Source organism: Seriola lalandi, unplaced genomic scaffold, assembly GCF_002814215.2.
Source record: "Seriola lalandi dorsalis isolate HSWRI2012SDOR001 ecotype SW California unplaced genomic scaffold, Sedor1 jcf7180002054899, whole genome shotgun sequence".
Classification (NCBI taxonomy): domain Eukaryota; kingdom Metazoa; phylum Chordata; class Actinopteri; order Carangiformes; family Carangidae; genus Seriola; species Seriola lalandi.
In genome coordinates, this window is record NW_019525451.1 from 542,088 (window position 1) to 565,232 (window position 23,145).

Consider the following 23,145-nt stretch of genomic DNA (forward strand, 5'->3'; position numbering starts at 1 on the left):
CCCCCCCTCACTTCTGAGCCTGTTTGATGTGTATCTGTGCTGATGAAAGGAAAGCAGGGGTAGGGCCAAGTGCAACCGCGGAGCTGAGGGTTAGTGAAGTGAAAAAAAACAAACAGTGGAGGCTGCGTTTAGTTGTCTGACTGATTTCAGCGAGCCACAGGAATATTCACACGTCATCCGAGTCCCTATCTCGTTTGCGCCTTGTTCCCCCTTCTTCGTCCCTCTCTCCGTTTTTCACTCTCTGAGGCTAGCTTGAGGCCAGTCTATAAATACCCTCGGCTGGGCGTGCACCCAGTGTGTATGCGTGTGTTAGGCGAAATGCAGGGATGCAAGGTGCTCCAAGCCAAACAGACCCACGTGGAGCTGCAGTGTGCAGGCAGTAAGACGGCTCAGCGAGGCAGTAAGACGGGATAGAGAGCGTGACACACACACACGCACTACTGAAAGCCTTTCTAAATAATCTGAGCCACAGACACAAAAAAGCTTCAACCATTTTCCACCACAATTCTTTGTATATGTTTGTGTTCCGGTAACAGATGGAAGCAGCAGCCTTGGAACCTGAGCTGAAGTAAACTGTGAGCAGTTATGTAATTAACTGTGTGTGTGTGTGTGTGTGTGTGTGTGTGTGTGTGTGTGTGTGTGTGTGTGTGTGTGTGGCCTCCAGCTCACCTCCTTTGAAGAGCTCCGTGTGCAGGTACGCCAGGCCACGGGTGACGGAGTGAGCGACCCGGCAGCTGCTGACCCAGTCGTTGGTCTGGATGCTCAGGTAGCGGTTCAGAGAGCCCTGAGGAGGAAACGAGGAAAGGAGAGGAGACAGGAAGGGAAAGAAGGGAACACAGAGAAAATCAATCATAAGTATCACTTTCACAATCTGACAGAGAAGAAGAGACACAGATGAGGGGAGGAGAAAATCACTGACTCTTTTATCTGTTGTTTCAAGCACGAGTCAACAAAGTGATGTGTGTGTGAATGTGTGTGTGTGTGTGTGTGCGTCCGACCATTCATGTGAGGACAAGTGAGCCTGCGGCGCTCGATCCTGAGCGAGTGGCGGCCATTCGAAAGACGGATGAGGTGAATGATGAATGAAAACAGTATGAGCTCCAGTAGAGAGCACAGAGCAGCCAGCGGGCAACAATAGTTTAGGTCAAGTCAAAGTTGCAGAAGAAAATTGATGGTGATAAATCTGGTGAAGTAACTCGTTCGGGGCAGAGCGGAGCCGGGTCGTAGAGGTGCTCCTCATTTCCTAACTCACAAACCAATAAGCAATAAGTGACATCTCAGTCCGCCTGTCAGCCCAAACCAAAGTCACTCCTAAGACAATTAGTGACAGATCTGTACAGCGGGTGACGAGCTGTCGGTTGGTCGTCATAACTTCCTTTAAAACCCTCGTTACCTGCTACACCTGTGTCGTCCTGTGCAACTCAAGCACCGGAGCGCTCGTCCATGTTTAACGCAGCCTCGGTGATGAGGACAAGTCTTTAGAGGTTTGCTTAAAGACACAACCATCGCCGACTCAAGTGACATCACTCGAGCTCATGCTCTCCACAGCTCCCTCTTGAGACACAAAGGGCTTTTGTCACATGTGCCATCGTCTGGAAACAGGTGTAACATTGGCGAAGGTCCTCTTGTGCCACCCAGTAACATGCAAGCACCCACACTTCCGTGTTCAACTCCTCCTCACACACATCCACTTGTACCAGACGTTCACTAATTCTTTCATATTAAACTTCCATTGTGTCCTCCATCACTAAAACCCCAAGAAGGTCAGGTCTAACACTTCAGCACGAAAAAGATTATCCTCACATTATAACTTAAGAGCTTTAAAAAGGTTCACCTTGTGCTTTGATCTCCCCGAGGGGAAGCAGAGTTTCACAATAAAAGCGGCCTACAGAATATTTCATCACCACCCAGTTAAGGCTTTGTGGTTGAGATGAGTTGTGAAGCTTTCACAGGAGAAACGCATGAAATGTGAAATTCTGGTTTCAAGCGTTTGTTGTGAAGATGATGATGATGATGATGATGATGATGATCTCTTATGAGGAGCCTCAACAACAAAAATTATATTGGATATTATTAATTTCCTTCCTCAATTATCTCCATCAGCCTTGATAATCCGTTATTGGCCGGACCCTGACACACACACACACACACACACACACACACACACACACACACACACACACACACACCCACCAAATATACACATACATGCGCGTGCACTTAATCTTTTCTCTCAAAATCAATCACAAGACAATTTGCACATCCGCTCCTAAAGAAAATTACATTAGATCTGTTCGTTTTCAATAAATTATATTATCATTTACTTGAATGCATTATGTGTCCCAGTCTCCTGGCCTGGCTTGCACCGCGTTCCCATGACAATGTGTATTAGAGTAATGGTTGTGATGCATAATGGGCACCTTTCATAGGCTGGCCGGGGGTCAGCTGACATGTAATTAGGAGGCTGAAGGCTCGGAGGGCAAGCGTATTCAGTTCTTAGGTATCCACATTAATATTGAAGAGTTCGTAGAGGCAGCTATCCGCGGTCAGCGTCGATGTTTTCCATCACTTCTCCAGCTGCATGTTAATTTATCTGTGGTAAAGGCTGAGACTGGGGTGAAATGATTATACTTTTAATTTGCGATGACTCTGCTCTGTGCGTGGTTGCTGTGCTCAGGTCTGCAAACTCCACCGGGATGACAAAGGTGACGGGTCTGACAACATAGATGGAGTAACTCAGTTTGTCTAAATTACGCTCCAGTGCATGATGTTTAGTGCTGAAATGATGATGTCGATTTAGGATTTGATCAATCGTTAGAAAATTACTTGCGGTTAATTCTGCTAATCATTTAATCGGATCAGTTTTATAGTAAACATGCCCAGTGTTTTCTGGCTTTTGCTTCTCAAATGTGCCACAGCTGGCAGCAAAATGACACCGACAGCAGTGCATGGCGTTGCATCATTTAATAATAGCCCAAACACACACCGCACGGTGTAAACAGAGGCAGTAGTTAAGGTACGGTGGCTGAGGTGTGTCATTCAGGGGAGAGACAGCTGCTGCTTTTCTACAGAGTTAAGAACTAGGATTTTACAAAGAAGGAAAAAAGACATGCACCAACATCGTGACGCATCATGTTCAGTGAATCAATTCAATGCTTTAATGGTAATGCTGGAAGGTAAGGTTACTGTGGATCAATTAAAGTCTAACGTCATGAAGTTTTCATGAAATCAAAGCCTGTTTCTATTATTCATGTTTGTTTTTTCATAAATAGCCGCTGAATGTAGTTACGTCTCTTTAGCAGCATCCACTGTTTTATTAATGCATGCATGTTAATTCATCACAGAGCTACGTCACTGTTTATAGTGTTTGCTTTCCTGCAGCTGTAGCACAGCTGGATTGAGTCACTGCTAATGCTAACTCTGCATTTTCCTACTGCCTCACATTTAGTGGCTGTAAATGCGAAGAGGTCACATGTATTCAACACAATGGTTAGCACAGACATTCACGGCCATTTTTAACTTACATGAGATTTTAAACAATAATACAGCAGCAGCTGTTTTTTAGTAAAGATAAAGTGGAGTAATGGCGTCCTGAGCAGACACACTAAGCCACACCCCCTCTGTATATGTTTTACTATGCTCTTTGTTTTGGTGGCTCGTGAGTTCCTCCTGTTCAACCACGTTTTTTGGCAAGAGAGATGAGACCAGAGCGCAGGTGGACTGACCACCGGCTTAAATCGCATTCAGCCGGTGGCCCCGTCAAATAATCCATAAAAGTTTTTAAAGCCTTTATCGGCTCCATCAGTGTTTTTACCGGAGATCCTGCTCTGGTTTTCTGAGAGGAGAACCCTGCCAGCTGCTCAAGAGTCCAGCTGGACTTTTTCTCTGTCCATGTGTCAGTAACTCGATGCTTCATAATGTCACACGTCTGTTTTCATTAGTGACGGCTACGGTAGCATTGGCAACGTCAGCTTACTTACTGTTACCCTTATCTTACATGTGTTCAGCAAATGTTGCTATCGCTAGCTGGCTAACTAACAGGGGTGGCCAACGAAGCATCTGTTTCGGTCTGAGATCCAGGTGTCCTAGTGCGACATTTAACGGCGGTGAATATCATATATCTAACCTTTAAATATTGCAGAAAGCAATATCAGCGACAAACTATCTGTCCTGTGTCCTGCCGTTGTGTGAGCACTTAATACTCATGGCATGATGGGAAAATAACCACGGATATTGTCGTCTCAATGTACACACACCTCAAGGTTAAAAGTCGGCACAGCCTCGGTACTCACATGTGGGTAGTAGTCCATGACCAGCAGGTACTCCGTGCGACCCTCTTGGCCCGTCCGCTCGTCAGCAGCCACAAACCGAGCGATGTTGTCGTGCTCCAGCAGCGGTAGCCGGTAGATGGAGCATTCGTTTAAGAAGTTCTGGCGGTTGGCTGCAGTGAACACCTTCACAGCGACGGGCCGTTCATCCAGCGAGCCACAGTACACAGTGCCGTATCTGCCACGTCCAATCAGCTGAAAAAGGTTGTGGAGGGATAGGACAAGACTATTAATAGACTTGTTTTGTAATTCTAAACCTTCAGCACTTGCTCGTCTAACAGGAAAACAAGGAATGAAATGATCATTTTGTTTGTGCCGCTTTGGAATGTCACAGAAATACTGACGAGTAAAGACACAGAGAGGCTGTTTGACAAAACACATAAAACACACAAAGAGGTGAACGAGCACAAATAAAGACAGCCGAGCAGGCAGGGAAGGCAGGGAATAAACTAAATTACAGGCGAACAGCTGAGTTAAACAGTTAAAACGGCACTAAGTCAGGTCCAAATCATTCAATTAGTTTCCTGAATTAGCCAGAGCACAGCGTGCCGTTAAGGTCAAAAAACACTCCGCTTGAAAAGTCATCTGCACAGGAGCAAGAGATGAATTCATTTATTTCTGTGCAATTTCTACTTCCACATCTGCAACAGAAAAAAAAAAAAACACATTAATGTCTGGCTATAAAATATACTGTGAAAGAAGTGGATGGCTGTTTTGTCTGGGAGTGCCCCTCCCTCCCCCTCTGCAATGAGTTAGATGTGAAAGAACGTGTGCCTGCATTTGATAAGGTACAAGGACGGCGTTCTGAATTCAACTCCTGCCTGAAAAGATATCACCCTCTGTGCCCTGTTTTGAAACGCAACAAAAAGATGTCAGGAGAGGAGGAGGAAAACATCGCTGCATCTCGGTAGTTGTTTCATTATGTTCAGCGCCGATTGGCCGGCTGCCTCTCCTCCGTCTCGTGAAGATGCACGGCCGAAGCGCCGGTGCCTGACACGGCAAACATTTCACAGCGCAGTCATCCTGCCGCTCCATTTGCAAAGATTTATTGTTCGTGTTAAAACAGCTGATATTTTAAAAGCATACGGTAGTTTTCGGTGTATTCCTGACAGACACTGATTTCACCTCGCATGCAGTCTGATAACCAACGTGCAGAGACTTGAAAATTGCTGGAGACAGACAAGACAAGTCAGTGTTTAGCTCTGATGTTGTCAGTCATGTTATTGTTGGGTGGTAAAGCAGCTGAAAGCAACGATGCGTTCGATAACAACAGAAAAAAAACAGCATGATCCCTGAGAAATAAACATGTAGAGCTTGGCTGTTTAAAGATGACACAGCTGTCAAACATGTGTATTATGTCTTATATGCCTCAGCCACTTTCCCCAGCTCCCTTCAAGAATGCGAACAAAGTTATTTCTTCCACACATTTCATTTGCAAGGTCTTTCCATTTGGAGTTAATTAAGCTGTCATCTTTTAATTACTGCTTCTCTTATTATCATGAACAGGTGAGAATCTTTCTTCTTGATCTCTTCTGGTAATTTCCCAACAAATGAGGTTTTCTTGAATCAAAGTCAAATGAGTGAATTTCTTTAGAAGTTCACTTATTTTTATTTTCACTTCCACGTTCCTCGTTATTTTGTGAAAAAAAAAAAAAAATGAAGGGAAAATTCCCAACTGTCTATTATGAGTGTGGACAACACTAACTTTGCACTGAGCACCTCTGTTGTAACAACGACTCCAGCGAAACGACACTCGGGCAAAGCTCTTAAAGCTTTCAGTTTCACATAAATCATTCAAACTCTTTTCCTGTGTATGTGTTGTTGTTGATTTAAAGCACCTTTGAAAGGTGCAACAAGCCTTTAAGTTTATTGCATGTCAAACTGTACAAGATGGAATCTAATACAACCTTGTTCGTACTGCGATATCAATAAACTTTCACCACAGACCTAAAACCTGGAAGTGTAAATGGGCCTTTACTACGCGTCTGTGCTGGAGAAGTAGCAGCTAACGGCAGAAGATTTGTTTACAAGTTTCAAGAAAACTAGGTGCAATAGCTGCTTATCCAATGGACTATTTGAGGAAAGTCATGAGTTGTTTCACTTTGATGGCCGGCCAGATTTACTGGACCAGATGTCACGCAGAGGTAGAAAGACATGAAGTCCCACCAGACAGCAGGACTCCCACAGCAGCCAGCTGTTTGCAGAGGTTTGGCCAAATTGAAAGTGAAGGTAGTAAATACAACAAACGGACTAAAATGTTACTGCAATTTGATTCAAGAAAAGTGAAAGTGAAAGTGAAAAGAATCCGGCCTCAACAACAGGACAATGATCCAAAGTAGATCTAAAAAAATCCCCCAGGAGCCGAGTCCAGAAACACAAGCTGCAGCTTCTGGAACGATCCCTCACACTTCCCCGACTCCAACATCCTTGAAGATCTGCGGTTAGATCTGAAACATGCTGCGTGTGCAAGACGGCCTAAAAATATCTCCGAACTTGAAGTGATCCGCAAGGAGGAGCGGGAGAAAATAGAAAAAGACTTTGAGCGGGATACAAAAAGCATTTGCCGCTCGGATTAATATTGCTGCCTTGGAGACTGTGTTTCACCTCCACTGAACCAAACAGTCAGCAACAAACATAAACACTCATACAGAGACATTTCTGGACATGTAGATGGAATAAATGTTGATTTTTACTGGAGATAAATAGGTAGTTTTCAAGCTAAGGGGTCGTATAATTAGGAGGCTCATGCTGATTACTTTAATGTCAGGGTTCCCGCTCTTTTCTTGAGATCATTTTCAGTGACGATCTCAATCATGTGACAGACGGGAATCCAAACACCGACATGTTCCCATCTGTGGAAGTCTGGTTTGATTCTACAGTCTATACTTATTCATGAAATCCTCTCTTACATGCTTAATTAATTATGAAATTATGACAAATTGATCGCAAGTACTTTGTCGCTTAAATAAATAAAATGTATGATTATTGATTTATAACCTGACTCACTTTTTTCTAACGAATTATACTAACCTCCTGCCTGAACACCAATAACTAAGCAATAGTAATATTATCTTGTACAGACAGAACTGTAATATTAATGTAATAACTTTTCTTTTTCTTTCTTTCAGAAAAGTTCAATCGTACTTCCATCGTGTCGTCTCTTGTGGCGCCGGGTTGATTCATTTCTCCTGCTCCTCCTGTAATCCCTTCACCCTGCACACATCGTCACTGAGGCTGCATATCACCCAGACTCCTCCGACTTCCTCTCACAATATGAGCTCTGCCGCTGCCGTATCAGGTTCCCAGGATCCCGTATCAGAGTAAGCAAATTCCTATTTTTGTGTGCCCAGACGTGTCACTTAATGCGTCCTGCCACGATCGGATGATAAAAGTCACATTGAAACGACAAATGTAACCGTAACCCTTGATGTATTTTGGGTGTACTTTTTTTTTTTTCCTGCCTCTTTGCCTTTGGTTTCTCCTTTCTGTTTGTAACTCGTTTCCCTCCCGGACACGCTCCCCGCCTACCGCCGCAGAGGCCGGTGATAACGCAGTGACGATACAGGCGCTCATCTGCTAGACCGCAGGATTTGGGGGAATAGATGATGTAGTGAGCCACGCTGTTAAGAGGGATTTATTTTTTGGATGGCTTAATGCCATTTTCACATAACCAAGTATACATCACCAACATTACTAACGAGAACATAAACAATGCACCCGTGTGGAACTGTTGCGGAAATGTTCCTAAATCTTAAATCAGTGAAGCTGCTGCGGCACCGGCTCCCTATTGGCTCTGGTGGTGGCTCTACACCACCACGCTGAATTATTGGGCTCCTTCCTGGGGAAAACAAACTGAATCAGGTGACGGTTGAGCACAAAACTAAAACTATTTCAAGTGAGACGCAGAGAAAAGAGATGGAGAGAGGGAGAGAAACAGCGGTGTGGATACTGACCTCCAGCAGTTTGAGATTGTCTAGGTCCAGAGAGCTCTCAGAGCCAGCAGCCTCCATCATATTCAGGTTGTGAAGGCCTTGCTTACCATCTCCTGTTAACAAAGAAATTCAGACCAAATTCAAGAACACGTATGAACCAAGATGCATTTAAACAAAAGATCATCTTATATTCCATTTATTGAAGTAATTGCAATTCTATCAAAAACATTTAAACAGCCTTGAATAATGAATGTCCTCTGCTCTTCCTCACAGCGTGGCGCCATGGTAACTCACCGTGCGTCATGCGGTAACCAAAGAAGGCTGCTACAGCAACCACAGCCATCACGGAGACTGTTGCCAGGGCGATAATTACCGTCTCTTCGTAGCGCAGCGGGCGAGGGTCTGCAAAGGGGGGGACACAAGGCACAAATCAAACTGCGACCTTTATGAAGGAGGAGCACATGAAACCATGCACTGGCCTCAGAGGGACACCACACACCGGAGCCGTCCTCCATACTGTGAGTGGCCAGTTTATTAGGTACACCTGAACAATCTGATGCAATCCAGAGCAACAGATCTGCTACACACACACACGCACACACACACACTGTCTATTAAAGTCTCATGTAGAGGTTGTGCCACTGTAAAGTTAAAGGTGGATCACAACATCAGCTGAAAACCATCCAACAATCATCAATTATTAATTCATGATTTCATCTGAAATAGGAAAAGTGATATAAGGATGACGAGCTTGTTAAGATTTTTAGCCGTTAGCTTGTTTTATTTTGAAAGTATTGTTGAATTGGGTTTACGCAGATTATTTTATTTTTGTAGCCTGTGATTACGTTGCTCCCGTCATGTGATGTTTAAAGGCATCCTGTGATGTCGTTGGCCGCTAGTGGCGCTGCGCAGCCATGTTTTCACGGAGCCCTGTTTTGTTTGTGCACTGCTACACAAAGCTGATTATTAGCAAGTAAACACACTCAGCCCAAGGACACACACAGGTTTTGTTTTGGTGAGTAACTCTGACTGTAAACTTTGTTTGTTTACAAGACGACTCTACAGGGAACTTTAATCCTCACAGGGAGCCACGCTATAAGCATCTTGACCTTTTGGCTCTGTCTGTACATGCTGTTAGTGTACCACTCTTTACGTTTTTTATTGCGCATATTTACAATTTTCAGAGTCAGTCTGGGGGGAAATACTGAAACATCTTCCACTTAGAGAAATAATAGGGGTTATTTGAGGCTGGGTTTTGTGAGGTGCTGATCTAAACTCGGTGTATTACCTGCAGCAGATTCAGATCAGCTCTCGGTTTAGAGAAGCAGCAGGACGGGGCAGAAGCTGAGCGATGTGCTGCTGTGGACAAGGGCCGTCCGCAAAACTGTGCTTTAGCCACTTTAAAAAAATGCCCACAGAATAAAAAGCCAACATCAAAACCAAGTGTGCAACTTAATTTAGAATATTTCAACGGAATAATAAAGTGGTGAAAACATTCAAAATGAATCGTAAACTCCTAAGCTGCTGTCCGCAGCGCTCCCGGCTGCTGATCTGAATCTACACTGACTATAGATAAGTACCTCACACAGCCCCACGTTAAATAACCTGAACTATCACTTCAAGGCTAAACTAGCTTAATTAAAAAGAATGTGTTTTAAAATGACTGCTACTGCTCAGGTAGCACCTCGTCCTCACAGGTCTAAGATTAGCAAGCGGGCACAGTTAGTTTTTCCTTCCCAGATGGCGGGTCAATAATCTCAGACGACGTTGACATTTTAATATATTGGGTGTTCCAGTATGATCAAGCATGTTGGAAACTGCACGAGGGGGGGCAATCAATTATGCCAAACAACCATGAAGCATGGACAACAGAGTGGAATAGCAGCGCAGGAAGGCAGGAAGGCAGAAACAGAGGATGAATGGGAAGTAAATGGAGGGAGCAAATGAGAAAAAAGAAAAAGAAGAGAGCAGTGGAGAGCTGGTCAGATGAATGTGATTACAGTAGCAGGTTGGAGCAGTTAGCTGAGGTGGCTGCAGTTTCAGCTGTCTGCTATTGTGATTAATGAAACTGCATCTTCTATAAGTGCTTGAGACAAACACAAACACACACACACACACACACACACACCACACACACATATATATCTTGAATATACCAACACTGGCCCTGCTGTCATATACCTCTATTCTTTACTCTGCAGAAACACAGTGAAGAAGTCCAGAGCAATTTGCCGGATACATACACAAACACTGTTACATCAGTCAACGCACTGGTGCTGCTGTGAGTAACCAGCTTTATTAATAATTGATGGCTGCAAGAGCCTGAGGGCGGCTTTGAGTGACATATAAGCATGAGCACGCACACACACACACACACACACAGGGATCCACAGGGCTCCCCTGAAATGCCAAGGTCAACGAGTTCATAATCAACAAAAGGGTGGTACAGGAAGCCAACTGACAAACACACACACACACACACACACACACACTGAAGTGACCAAACAACACACAAGCCAGCTGCTTAAAACCTCCACACTATTACACACTGTTACCTTTTTATATCACCAACAAAATCATTTCTCAAATATTCAAAGTAAGATCATATTTCCATTTTAAGCTTCTTTACTCTAAATATCGTCAAGAATGAACAGAAGTAACAACTATTTATAAAAAATTGAAATGTCCCCTGTGGAGTTTTTCACTGGCAGTGTTATGGAGCATTATTCACCTCATTTTGTTTGTTTGCATGATTTAAAATATGTTTTTTGTTTTTCTAATATTCTATGAGGAAGTTAATCCGTTCAACACAATCGTTAGACCTTAAGGACAAACACAGAACACTGACTGAAACGTGGCTAATGGTTATTTGCAAGAAAATTCCACAGAAGTGCCTTTAAAATAAGCTCCGCCTCCACCAGCTCCTTTAAAGAGCTGCTGATATTCAGAGGAAGGGAAGTGTCTGTGCCTGTGAGGTGTATCGTCGTCTGTGTTTCTTGGCTTGAGATCACTCCGGGAGCCAAGTGACTCAAACCAGTTCTACCTCTATTAATACTGGCACTAATTCTGCTCTGTCAGGAATTAACAATGAAAATCAAAAATAGGACTCTGAGTGAAAGTACAACCCAAACTCGAATCTCGCCGATTAATCAAACTTCCTTCAAACCACCAGATGGTTTTATTCACTAACTTTCTCCGGTCTTTGTCTCTTCATCTGTCGACTCAGTGAACAGTCACCGACACGCCCGCAGACACTCAGATAGAGCAGACGCCTTGTAATCCGTGGAATGCGGAGAGACGACATGGAGGGTAGAGAGCGTGTTTATGTGTGGGCAGGAGAGATGATGAGCTGCCGCCGCTGTGCCCCCCCCCCCCCTTCCCCACAACATACATTTCTTTCATCCACAGCTAAACGTTAAGAGCGAGGAACAATTAACAATACATCTGTTTTCCTTGTTTGACACCTTAGGAAGAACTCACCAAGACACTTAGAAACACACGACAGATGGGCACCGACACAAACAGAATTCAGAACCAAGCGCTCTCACAGCCCGTCAGTGGATGCAGTCTATACCAGCTCTGAGGGAAAGACGCACTCAGAGCTTATCTGTGTGTGAATGCAAACCATTTCATCTATACAATTCACAGTTGTCAATGTTCACAATAGATGGCAATCACAAAGCTCAGATCTAAGCCTAGCAGCTGAATGATGAAGCAAGGAGGAGGAGGAGGAGGAGAGAGAAAGTAGGTGCAGGTACTTCAACAGCTCTGACGATTTCAAACATCCATTCATTCTTTTCTGTTAATAGCTTTGTGTTTCGGTACTGTGTGGGCCTGCATTTGTTTTCTCCTATTCTTTTTTTTATTAGACATTTTTCTTTTATTGACTCCCTCCGCCTGAGGTACCCGATCGTATGAGACATGACTGTAACTCTGATACGAATGTTAGAATCTCTCCGCTCCACAAAACTGCTCCATGAAGGCTAAATATGGTGACCCGAGTCAATTTAGTCTGTAATAAATTTAATATAAAACCATCAATGCAAATTCATACAAGCAGCGTGAGTTATTTTCCTAACCCAAGCAGACTCTCAATCACAGAAAGCACAGCTACCTTCTATATTTACAGGAGTTTATTCCTGCAGCTGAAACGACCTGATGTCACATGTCATCAGTGGTTAAGTGATTTCCCTCAGTGCCTCTATTTTCAAAAAATACATTCACAAAACCATGAAAGCATAAGCGTACACTGAGATCTGGTTTATGAAATCTACCTGTCTGACTTGCTTTTGAAGGTTATAAAAAAATAAAGGAAGCTGCATCAGGAAGAGATTGAAAGAAACGCATGTTGGATATCAACTATTGTATGACTGTGAAAATGTGACTGTCCTTACAGATGGGCTGTGCAGTGGTGGGGCTGGGCAGCGGGAAGTCCTCCGTGAAGTTGACGTTGCACATGTCGCTCCCGCAGCAGCAGAAGTGGTACGTCCCGTTCTGGATCTGCGGCGGGAGGTTGGTCACCACGCAGCGGTCGTCGCGGCAACCCTGGTGGTCGCCCAGGTGAGTCCAGCATCCTGACAGAGAGGGGGCGACGGAGGAAGAGTGAGGACGTTACTAGGTGAATCACAGGTGTTTACGCCAAAAGACTCATAGCCAGAGTGTTAACCCTGTTTCCAGCAAATTCAAAAAGATGTTTGTACCTGAGAGAATCATCATTTCTCTCAGTATGTATTAATATATAAATCTGACACCGTCTGCCCCGTCGTACCTTGTTTGACCAGTCGCACTTCGCCCGGAGGACTTTTCTCCCACAGGCCAAAACAGTGGCTGCCCTTAGCGCACCGGATGGTGGTGTTCTCTGGGGAGACGCGGCCTTCCCCCCCGGCCACCCGCTCCACCTCCCACTGCTGCTGCTGGTCCGTGAAGGCACACTCCCTTTCCTCGCCCTGCGCCGCTATAGACAGATAACAGAGGGAAAGATTAACTTATATCAGTTCATCTCTTAATCAATTATTGCCCTAATAAACCAAATGCACATGCACACATATTTAAACTTTATAATTTTATTAAAAACATACATGTACACACATTTCCTGCCTGATACTCGTCTGTCTATACAGGAAGAATCCACAGATGAAAAATAGCTGTCTGCCTGCAAAGTCTGCTGCCTCTCACAAACTAAAAGATCAATAGAAATACCAATTTATACTGTAGCCTGAAGGACATAACGCAAACACATACAGAGGCAGAGGGAAAGTGGGCATTAGTGTTCAAAACAGTTCAATTAAAAACATAAATCAAAACTGAAAACACGCACATTAAAGCTCTCGCCTTCAACTTAATGAATTCCACTGATTTATGACTCATGGCCAAAGTTTGTTTTCTAATTGTTTACAGAAATACCAATGAACTTCAGACGTTGTCAAGTGGTGTTCTGAGACTGTTTTCTTGTGAGAGAAACAGTTAGTGCCAATGTCAGACCATGTGTTTGTGTACATGACCTGCATTGTGGGTAATTTCAGATAAGGAAGACATGACGTGCCAGTTTGTTTCCCTTTACCCAGCTCCTCCCTTTCCTCTATCCGGGAAGGGAGGGTGGGGGATTGAGGGTGTGGAGTCTGCTCTGGAGGGGGGCGGGAGGAGGGTGGCTGTGCTCTGCCCAAGGTCAAGTTAGCCTGTGTGGGCAGAGGGTGACGCGATGAAGCGTTAGCGCTGCTGGGCACGGCGCCAACTTTCCTCCTCTGCTCCCAACCGCAGATAAAGCTATCAACCCTGGCCTACTGTGGGCCTCGGCTGCCCTCAACCTGTGGGCCTTTACTGCCTACTGTTCTGTGGGACTGCCGTTGCCAACAGAGGGAGGCAGGCTGTGTACACACAGAGTGGGAAAGGAGTTCAAACTACGGGTTAAAAATGTGGAGGAATTTTCATTTTGATGAGGAAACTGAATTTCAATGAGCTTGCGACGGCACGGCCGGGGTTGGCCGTTAGATTCCCGGCGGGGCAGACGATCCTGCGCTTGCATTTATTTCCAGCACATTAACAAGCTCGGGGTTGAAATGACCACCAAACGCTGCACACTACAAACTGTTCGCTGATATATTATGCTATATTACACATGCTATCATCTTGTGCACAAGTTCAATCATACCTCCCACCTTCTATTGAAACAAATCCTATTTAAAAACAACACTATCCCCACCCTTTACATGAAATGCAACAAACAGACACTAAGCAGATTAACACGGAGCTGTGCTTTCATTTGAGCTCAAAGCCAGCTCCAGCTCTTAGCATGGAAGATGTGAAAAATAACTGATCTCAGAAGACTTTCCCTAAAATGAACATCAAGTCTACTGTCAAACTGGAGTGGTTACCACGGAGACATAACTGGCGGATAATCATTCATATTTTACTACCTTTTCTATTGCTACAGAGGGAAGATCAGTTCTGATCTATTGGAGTGAGGCCACACCCACTCACATACGAATATTTTCATTTTCAAACAGCTTTTTAAAATGAAAATATTCTCTGCCCAGACACCTGTTATAGCTCCGTATCTGAAATAATCTCCGTCCGAACTGAAAACGCACATCACATGACCCAGTCACCTACACCGGGCCTGTCGGTGTAAACAGGAAGCAGATTGTCTACTCTGCAGGTGGTTGCTTAGTTGCAGCAAATGCTATGCGGACGAGAAACGGCTCAATTTGACCTGCTGCTTGCACACTGACTAAGGGGAAGCGTGTGTGCATGTGTGTCAGATGTGGTATCATGACATCTAACTAGTCCAGACTGTGACACTAAAATAAGCCAACAGTGTTTCCAAAAGTCTAGAATAGTGTGGACGCCAGGCGTAAACAAAAGTGATGCATTTTAAAACTAAAACGTATTAGTGTGGATGTGGCCTTAAACAGCTGATAAAAACACAACATAAATGTATTGTCTTTATTATAAATACTCAAAAAGAATTCAAATTCCCATTAAAGACACCGCAATGTAATATAAAATACCACTTTATCATGACAACACTGTAATTTCAAGTTGTATTTTACTCTTGATGATATGTAAGGGATGGCGATGATTTATCTGCAGCAGAATAAGCTGAGCTTTTATATGTTCTCTTTATTTCCCTCTCCATTTACCATTACTGAAAGCAGGAAGTATTTTAGGCTGCCCTTGCTACTAGAGGACATGTTAACAGACAGGTGCGGACAAGTGTGCTGTGGCAGCATTTATGAGTAGGACATTAAAATTCAGACAAATATCATTCGAATCGTTTTTAAAAATATAATTTATTTTATCAGAAAAACAATCATTATAACAAGGGTTAAAATTCCTTGTGTAAAAGTTGATTTTAAACAAACATAAGCTACAAACATTAACATATGTGTGTAAGTAGCTTACTTCCTACAGTAGTAACTGGGGGTTAGTCCTTGTATCTTACACCACATTATTTTAAGGGATCACAGGTTAAGCTAAACTACAGCTAGCATAGCCACTGTGCTACTATATCAGACTTGGGCGAACGTTAGCAGCTCTTTGAAAACATGCTGTTTTTGTCAATACAAACAAACATAAATCTAACGTCTGTGGTGCTTGTGTAAGTATGTAAGCTAAATAGCTAAATGAGCTCCTGTTAGCGGCCTAATGTTATGATTTTCCGTATCATGCTAATGAAGTTAAGTCAATGCCGTTTCTTTGCTTCCACATTTACTGAGAAATGTTGATTTTTTTTTTTTGCCTGTTTAGCTTTAGCCTGAGACCTGTTAGCATGATCTCATTCTTGTTTTAAACAAGTCAATTTGAAACATTTCAAACATCTCATGAAGCTAATGTTAGCTTAAATAGCTAGCTAGATGCAGCTGAATAAAACATGCTAGCACTTTGTCATTTCAGCTAACATTAACTGACATTAACTGACGGTCACCAGAATACTTTTCTCCAGCACTGTTTGAAATCAAGGACCCAGTATTTCAAGAATTACTAGGACTTTTGAGTAAAATCCTGACCTCGTTTAAAATGGGATAATATGAGAAGATCATTCACCTCATAAGGTTTAACTATTTAGCCATCGCATTGTGCTGGAGAGACACCTTCCTTGACTGTGATGCTCAATCTCTCGCACTTCTTTTTTCACTTCCCAGCAGCCGGTTCGGACAAGGCACAAGTCTAAAAATGAAGCCAACCACAACAATTTCCTTTCGTGCTTCGATTACGTTTCCTTTTAATTACCTCAACTAGCGAACGAGGGGTTAAAGAGGATATGGGTTGTAGAAAGATTGTATAAAGAAACAATAGAAGGAAGTGCAGAGCCAGTGACAACACCCATACACAGGAATGGGAGAACAAAAATCCATACAGCAGAGTATCTCCTGTCTTTCTCTGTACACCCACATTCATTTTTAACATTTTTACTGCAATTTAAAAGCTATGAAATGAAAAACCCCACAATGAAACTCACTCTGCAAGGACCCTTGGGGATAAATAAAACCTGAAACAGCAGATAAAAGGCTTAGTTTTATCTCGAAATAGATTTTCATTCACAATTATGATTGATTTTTGCATTGTTGCAAGAGAAAAGGTTATTACAGCAATTTTTTTTTAATACAAAGCAAACAAAGAAATGCCTCCATATAAAAGCTACTACGTGTGGAGCAGGTATCAAGCATATCAACCTTCATCCTCCACTTTGTCTCGTGTCATGTAAGGTGGAGAACAGTGCCAAGAACCATGTCCACAATCCCCTAAACCTTCACCCCCCGCCCGACTTCAACCCGTGACCGGTGTCTGACTGAAATAACATTATGACACAGTGACTGACGTGCAACACTGTTAAATAGTTTCATTGTGCCGGCACGGCTGCACATAACAAGCATGCATGAGATTAATGGAAAGCACGGACTGATCACAGAGGAGCTTCCTTAATTCCTATTTCCTCCAGATTCTTAACACAAAGGGGCTGTTCACCCTCTGAAATATATTTATTGGATTTAGTATGAAAAAACGAGGAGGGGGCGGGGGGGCAGTGTAGCATGGGACGGAGCTCAACCCCTGGCAAACCAGGTTTTTACTCATTTGTAGTCAGTTTTAATTGGTTTGTCTGCAGCTCCGCTCGGCTGTGGTTGGTTCTTTGACTAAATTCTGGTGTTTCTGATTGGTGGTGGCAGGCTCTGTCCCTGGGTCCGCTCTGTGGAGCTTGCTGTGTGATCTTGGCTTCCGCTGCAGTGTTGGATTGTGGGTCAGAGTATGCAGGCAAGGCCAGTGGAGTGAGGCCGATGATAGAGAGAGGGAGGGAGAGAGGGAGAGAGAGAGAGAGAGAGAGAGAGAGAGAGAGAGCCTAGTCATATCAAAAGACTTCGGAGTAGTTTTCTGCTCCAAGCCTGCTCATTGGATGATGGCGGGCACTGCTGAGTGTTTACCCATGGCCCAGTTATTTGCTAATCCCCCCCAATTGGCCTTCAGTGCACCCTCCCACCCACTCGGACTACCCCCTTCCCCTCAGCCTTGCTGCTAAAAAACAACAGCGATCTAATCTGGCTCTCTCCTTCCTACTGCCAAGGCCCACAGGAGCGACGCGAGACACGGCAGTCTGAGACTTGATTAAAAGTCACCCAGTGCACTGATGTGTCGGCTGTTTTCTCTCCACAACTGGTTCCGAGTTCACATCCAGGATTAGAGACAGAAACAAGAGGGTAGGAGGGGGGAGAGAGAGAGAGAGAGAAAAGAAGAAAAAAAAAGCAGAGGAGGCGTTCTTGACTAAAGGCTGAAACGTGCTCGATGCACCTGTGCACACCCCATCTCCTCTGCAGACATGCGTGCACTCTCTGCAGCCACTGAAGTACACAGGTTGCTTGGCCTTAAAGATGGAGAACTGCCATACACACTGATTCTGTGTCAGTATCAGACACGTATGCTTCTACACACAGCCCTGTTTCTCTCTGGGTGTTGTTTACCTTTGCAGACGAGCGCGCCCTGAGAACCCGCCGCCCATAATATGCCATCACGCGTGGCCGGTGCGTGCACAGACAGAAATGTTCAAAGAAGCACTATCTGTGCACACGTGCATGCTGTTTTCAACGCCGCGAAGCTCAAGCTGCTGCACAGCGACAGCCATCAGAGACATGCTTCGGCCTAATCGTGCCTGCTGCTGCTGTTTGGGTGCATGCTTGTTGCTGAGGTAGGATGCACGGGATTCAAGGGTATTTGCTGACACCCCCGATTCTCCAAGTCCCCTGGTTGAATTTAAAGATGTGGGAGGGGGGCGAGTGGATTTTAATCTATCCCATCTGTTGCCCTGGGACTGCCCCCCCCCTACTCTCAAAAACACCACCATTCTGTCTGTGTCTGTCTGGGTCTGGTACAGTTATGCTAATCCTGGGGCTTATACTACCCTCAAAGCTCAGAGGCCACCATTATTATTGACCATGATGCATTTATACCAAAATCCGTGCCCCCTCCCTCCCCCCTCCTCTATACCTTAACTTTCCTGAATATGTGATGAAAACACAGATGACATAGTGACCAAAGTGGTGTGTGCTATCACACAGCGGGGGGTATAATCTCAGATTATTTATGAACAAGCAAAAGTTTTGTTTTAGGCCGTGTCTGAATTTAGTCTTTGTTTATGACGACACCACTTCCTGGTTGAATGAATCAACAGCCAGCGGAGGCTTTATGGGCAACATGAAAGGTATTTTCCCTGTAACCCCCCCCGGAGTCCTGTGGCTGTCTGGTATGTCGGGGTTTCACCTGTTATGTGAGAGCTCACTGGAGTTGTGACGTCATGGCAAACTAAGACCTCATCCCTTTAAGATGAACGCAACTGAATCTGATAATAAATAATTTTATACGCAAAAATATCAAATATTAGTTTCAGCTTCTAAATTGTGAGAATTTTTCTTCTGTCGTAGTAAAGTAAAAATGGACTGGACAAAATAAAACAAGCTGATTTGATCATGCTTTTAACATTTTATATACTTAACAATTAATTGATCGATTGAGATAATAATCATGAGATTAAGTGATTATAACAATTATGGTCAGATGGAACTTTACACTAGAGCTACATCAATAAATTAGCCAGGCCAGTTGATCAGATATTAGCTTATTGCTGATGTATTGGTATATGTTGACCGATAAGTACTAAGAAATTGATTTGAGTTCATCCACCAGACAGGATGGACAAGTTGAATATCTTACCCTAGATATGATAATAATATTAATGATAAAGTTTATTTATAAAGCATGTTTCAAAATCTGAGATTGTAAAACACAAACTGTTTTTACAAGAACAAGCTGAAAAACACATCACACCCTAAAAACCATCTTCTGCTCTCCTCAGCTGTTTTCCCCTCCTGTGGGACGTCCGTAGTTTTCACCACTGGCTGCTTGTAATTCTGGGGAGCAGGAACTGCATCTCATTCTGCTGTGGAACTGTTGTAAGCTGATGTGGATAGAAACAGATATGTATGGTTCACCGGGTACAACTACAATGACAGAGCAGTAGCTGCAGAATTGTCTTCACAGCTACAAGAGAAAAGAAAAACGAGGCCAATCTCACCTTCAGTTGCTTACAAATGATCCTCTTTTTAATACTTTTATTTATGAAAATACAAAAAACCTCTAACTAAAGTTGAGTCCATACTCTGAGCAACGTTTATTGCCCGCTCTAGACTTATTGTCCCGGCTAGTCAAGGAGAACTCGTCGTGTTAATCATAGGCTGTCACTCTGAGTTACCATCTCAAGGCTGCACCTTTTGTTTTCTAAAACATCCGCTAATTTCTCCTTTTTGCCAAACCAGGAGGTCGAGTGAACAGTGTTCTATTGTATCTCACTTTACTTTTACCTCTGCTCCGAACTCAAACCAAGGTACTAAGAGAAGCAGACATTGATTTTGTTCATCCGACAGAGTACAACGCTTGCTGTATTAGATACCAAATGCCACCCCCTCCATTCCTCCATTCATTGGTGTGCTTCTCGCTGCAGTCAGTGTCATCTCCTCTCACGAAATAATGGATATCTCATGAAATATCTCACGACGTGGCCGGAGTGCAGAATACTGAAACGAAGCACGTGCAGCGCTTTTCTATCCTCCAGCCTCTGCAACTGCTTCCTTACTTTACAGTCCAAATTGCATCGCTCCAGTTGTGCAAACACCGATGCCAAATTGCTGGCTCCCAGTAAGCACACATCATTGTATCGCCTTTATTTTTTACTCCTACACATGACTGCCTCGCAGTTTTACAACTGATTTTACCACATTATTCATTCACCCATTTATCATCCTTGAGTTTTCCCCCCAGTGCGATGCAGCATCACATCCCAAAAATGCCATAATGCACATTCAGCAGTGTAGCTCTAGGGTCAGTGGCTATGCATCTTGATATTGCGGGGCCCTGGGCTGCAACACACTCATTAACGTCACACACACATTCAAACCACTGATGTATAAAATTAGTTTTTATAACTTGATTTGTCCTAATTCTTGTGCTGCACTCTTACAGTGTCTGGCTTTCACTAAAGCCAACATACAAGCTTTTTATAACAAACAGATCCATTTGCTGAATTATTATTACAAAAATATGAATGTGACATAAGATGGTGGCTTCATTTTACAGCAGAAATAATTAACTGATTCATCAATTAGTCTATTGGCAGAAAAACAATCTGCTTCCTACTCTTGAATTTCCCCTCGGGGATGATTAAAGTATATATCTATAAATAATGTTTTCAGACTCAGAATACACTATTAAAAAATTTTAAAAACTGATGCAGCAGAACCAGAGATTATGTCTTTTTCTTCTTCTTCTCCTTCCTTGATAAAACCAGGTGCTTACATTACCCACCAAGCAACTTGACTGACAACAGTTCATTCAGAGGTTTTGTATTCATCAACTTTTTTCCTTTATCATTTAAGTCTGATAAGACTGGAATCTGTCCTTGTTCATTCAGAGATCTGGGTGTGTGATGCTAGTAGCGGCTAATGCAGCCTGGTGACTTTAGCCTCAACTCTGATTTTATTTAATTTTCAAACTTGTAGTCTTCAGACCCAACCTACACTGACTCAAGTGACATCACACGAGGACATTTACTGGACTTGACACAGCTCCCACTGGACACAGAAAAGGCTTTACACAACTTTTTCATATATGCTGAATCACTCCCCAACATCTGAAAACACACTTGGAGTTCCCCTTTAAATCGATAATGCAAATGTGTTAGTTACAGCCCATAATATATAAATCTTGCACTCATATTAAAAGGTGCTATGTGTACGTTTTCTCCTCTGCTGAACATGGTTTCTTCCCAAGAACAGGTGGTGGTGTTTGTCGCCTGCCAAGAGCTTCAGCCATCACTGTAGGGCGCAGGGCAACCTGGACACGACAGTGACTCAGTGTCAGAAAGTGACAAGATGGTCCAGGTGGAGTGGGGCTAATGGTTAGCATGCTAACTTCAATAGAAAGGAATAGATAGGAATAGGAGTCGCTTTCCACAGCTGGAGACAGTTCTTGGTGAGTAGAGGAATGAAGTTTGATGCTAAACTAGCAACGTTTCTTCTAGACTGGTAAGTAAAGCAGCTGCTAATGCTAACGTTAGCGCTGTAGCAATAGCAAAATTTACAAATAGCTCCTTTAAATTCTGTAGGGTCCACTCTAAGATAGCAAACAGACTCGCAGGGACTGAGCATGCGTTTATAATCTCACTTTTTGCTGAGCCGCTGATGTGACCGCAGAGCTGACAGCTTGAACAGCCCCCCCCCCCTCTCCCTCCCCGGCCCGGGGCGGCTGGAGAGAGACGGCCCGGTTGGCTAACAGTGGTCCTGTCAACGCCACAGTATGGGGCCTACAGGACACAGCTTCAGGGTTTGGACAAGCAGAGCAAATGAGCATTCCATTTTATGCTATGGTTTAATACTTCAGCTCTAATCCTCTTTGGACCCCCAAACCTCCGGCTTACCTGGGACAACAGCAATAACAGGGCCTGAATATGGGTTGTGGCATACATTTCGAGCATGATTATGCTACAAGTTTGGACTTTACTTGAAAAGAATTTGGGGTAGAGAAAAGCCCCGAACTAATGGCACTATTTAAGAACACCTGTGGTCACACCGCAGGTAGTGTCTGCAGGCTTGTGCCACACTTGGAACTGTTTCTACTCCAGATTTTGTAGCAGCAGGCACACACCCACACGCTTATTAGTCACAGGGGACGTGGAGCGGAAGGACGACCTGAGCTCAGCTGCAAACAGGTTAAACACACGGCAGTTGGAAGGAAATTAGAGATAATTCTAAAAAGAAATGAAGGAAGGTAATAGGCAAGTTGGGGGAAAGGGAGGGAGGCAGTAATGTTGTTGGAGCTGAGAGAGAGGGAGCAAAGGGAAAGGTGCCTGGTCAGACAGATGACTAACATGCTCCCGCACACTATTAGGCTCTCTGCTTCCTCTCATCATCATCATCATTACAAGTATCATCCTAAGAAGTAGGCAGTGTGGATCTCTGCTTTGCATTCAGGAAACAGCAGCATAGGGCCAGCGGTTCGGCTCCTGTCTCTTTACAGTCATTACAAAGTCTGACTGCGGCCCTAATTAATTTTGCACAGTACAACCATTTGGATTTATTGGCTGTTTACATGGCACGCATACATTTAAGTATCCATTAATCGTCCTTGCATTGATTATTGAGTGAATACGTCAGTCCTCTGCCAGTCACTGTAGTCGTTAAACCGCTCTAGGGAACTGCTAATTTGAATATCACGTCTCATAAAGGTGAGCTTATCAAGGCAATAATATTACGCTATGTGAAATCTTTCAGGATAAATTACAGTTTTACATTCTGCTGATTATAGTGGTTTGGGATGAAAGAGGAGATGCTTCATGTCCTGATCTCTGC

The 23,145-nt window shown here is 43.7% G+C and overlaps 1 protein-coding gene across 1 annotated transcript in view; it reads right to left on the bottom strand.

Moving 5' to 3' along the window:
- The window catches only part of bmpr2b (bone morphogenetic protein receptor, type II b (serine/threonine kinase)), a 32,920-nt gene that overhangs the window by 7,027 nt on the left and 2,748 nt on the right, over window positions 1–23,145 (bottom strand). The window contains exons 2-7 of the mRNA XM_023429796.2: window positions 13,029–13,214; window positions 12,655–12,834; window positions 8,555–8,662; window positions 8,282–8,373; window positions 4,293–4,523; window positions 670–784 (exon numbers count right to left, since the gene is read on the bottom strand). Of these exons, the coding sequence (XP_023285564.1) occupies window positions 670–784; window positions 4,293–4,523; window positions 8,282–8,373; window positions 8,555–8,662; window positions 12,655–12,834; window positions 13,029–13,214 (912 nt within the window). The remainder of the gene's footprint in view (window positions 1–669; window positions 785–4,292; window positions 4,524–8,281; window positions 8,374–8,554; window positions 8,663–12,654; window positions 12,835–13,028; window positions 13,215–23,145) is intronic.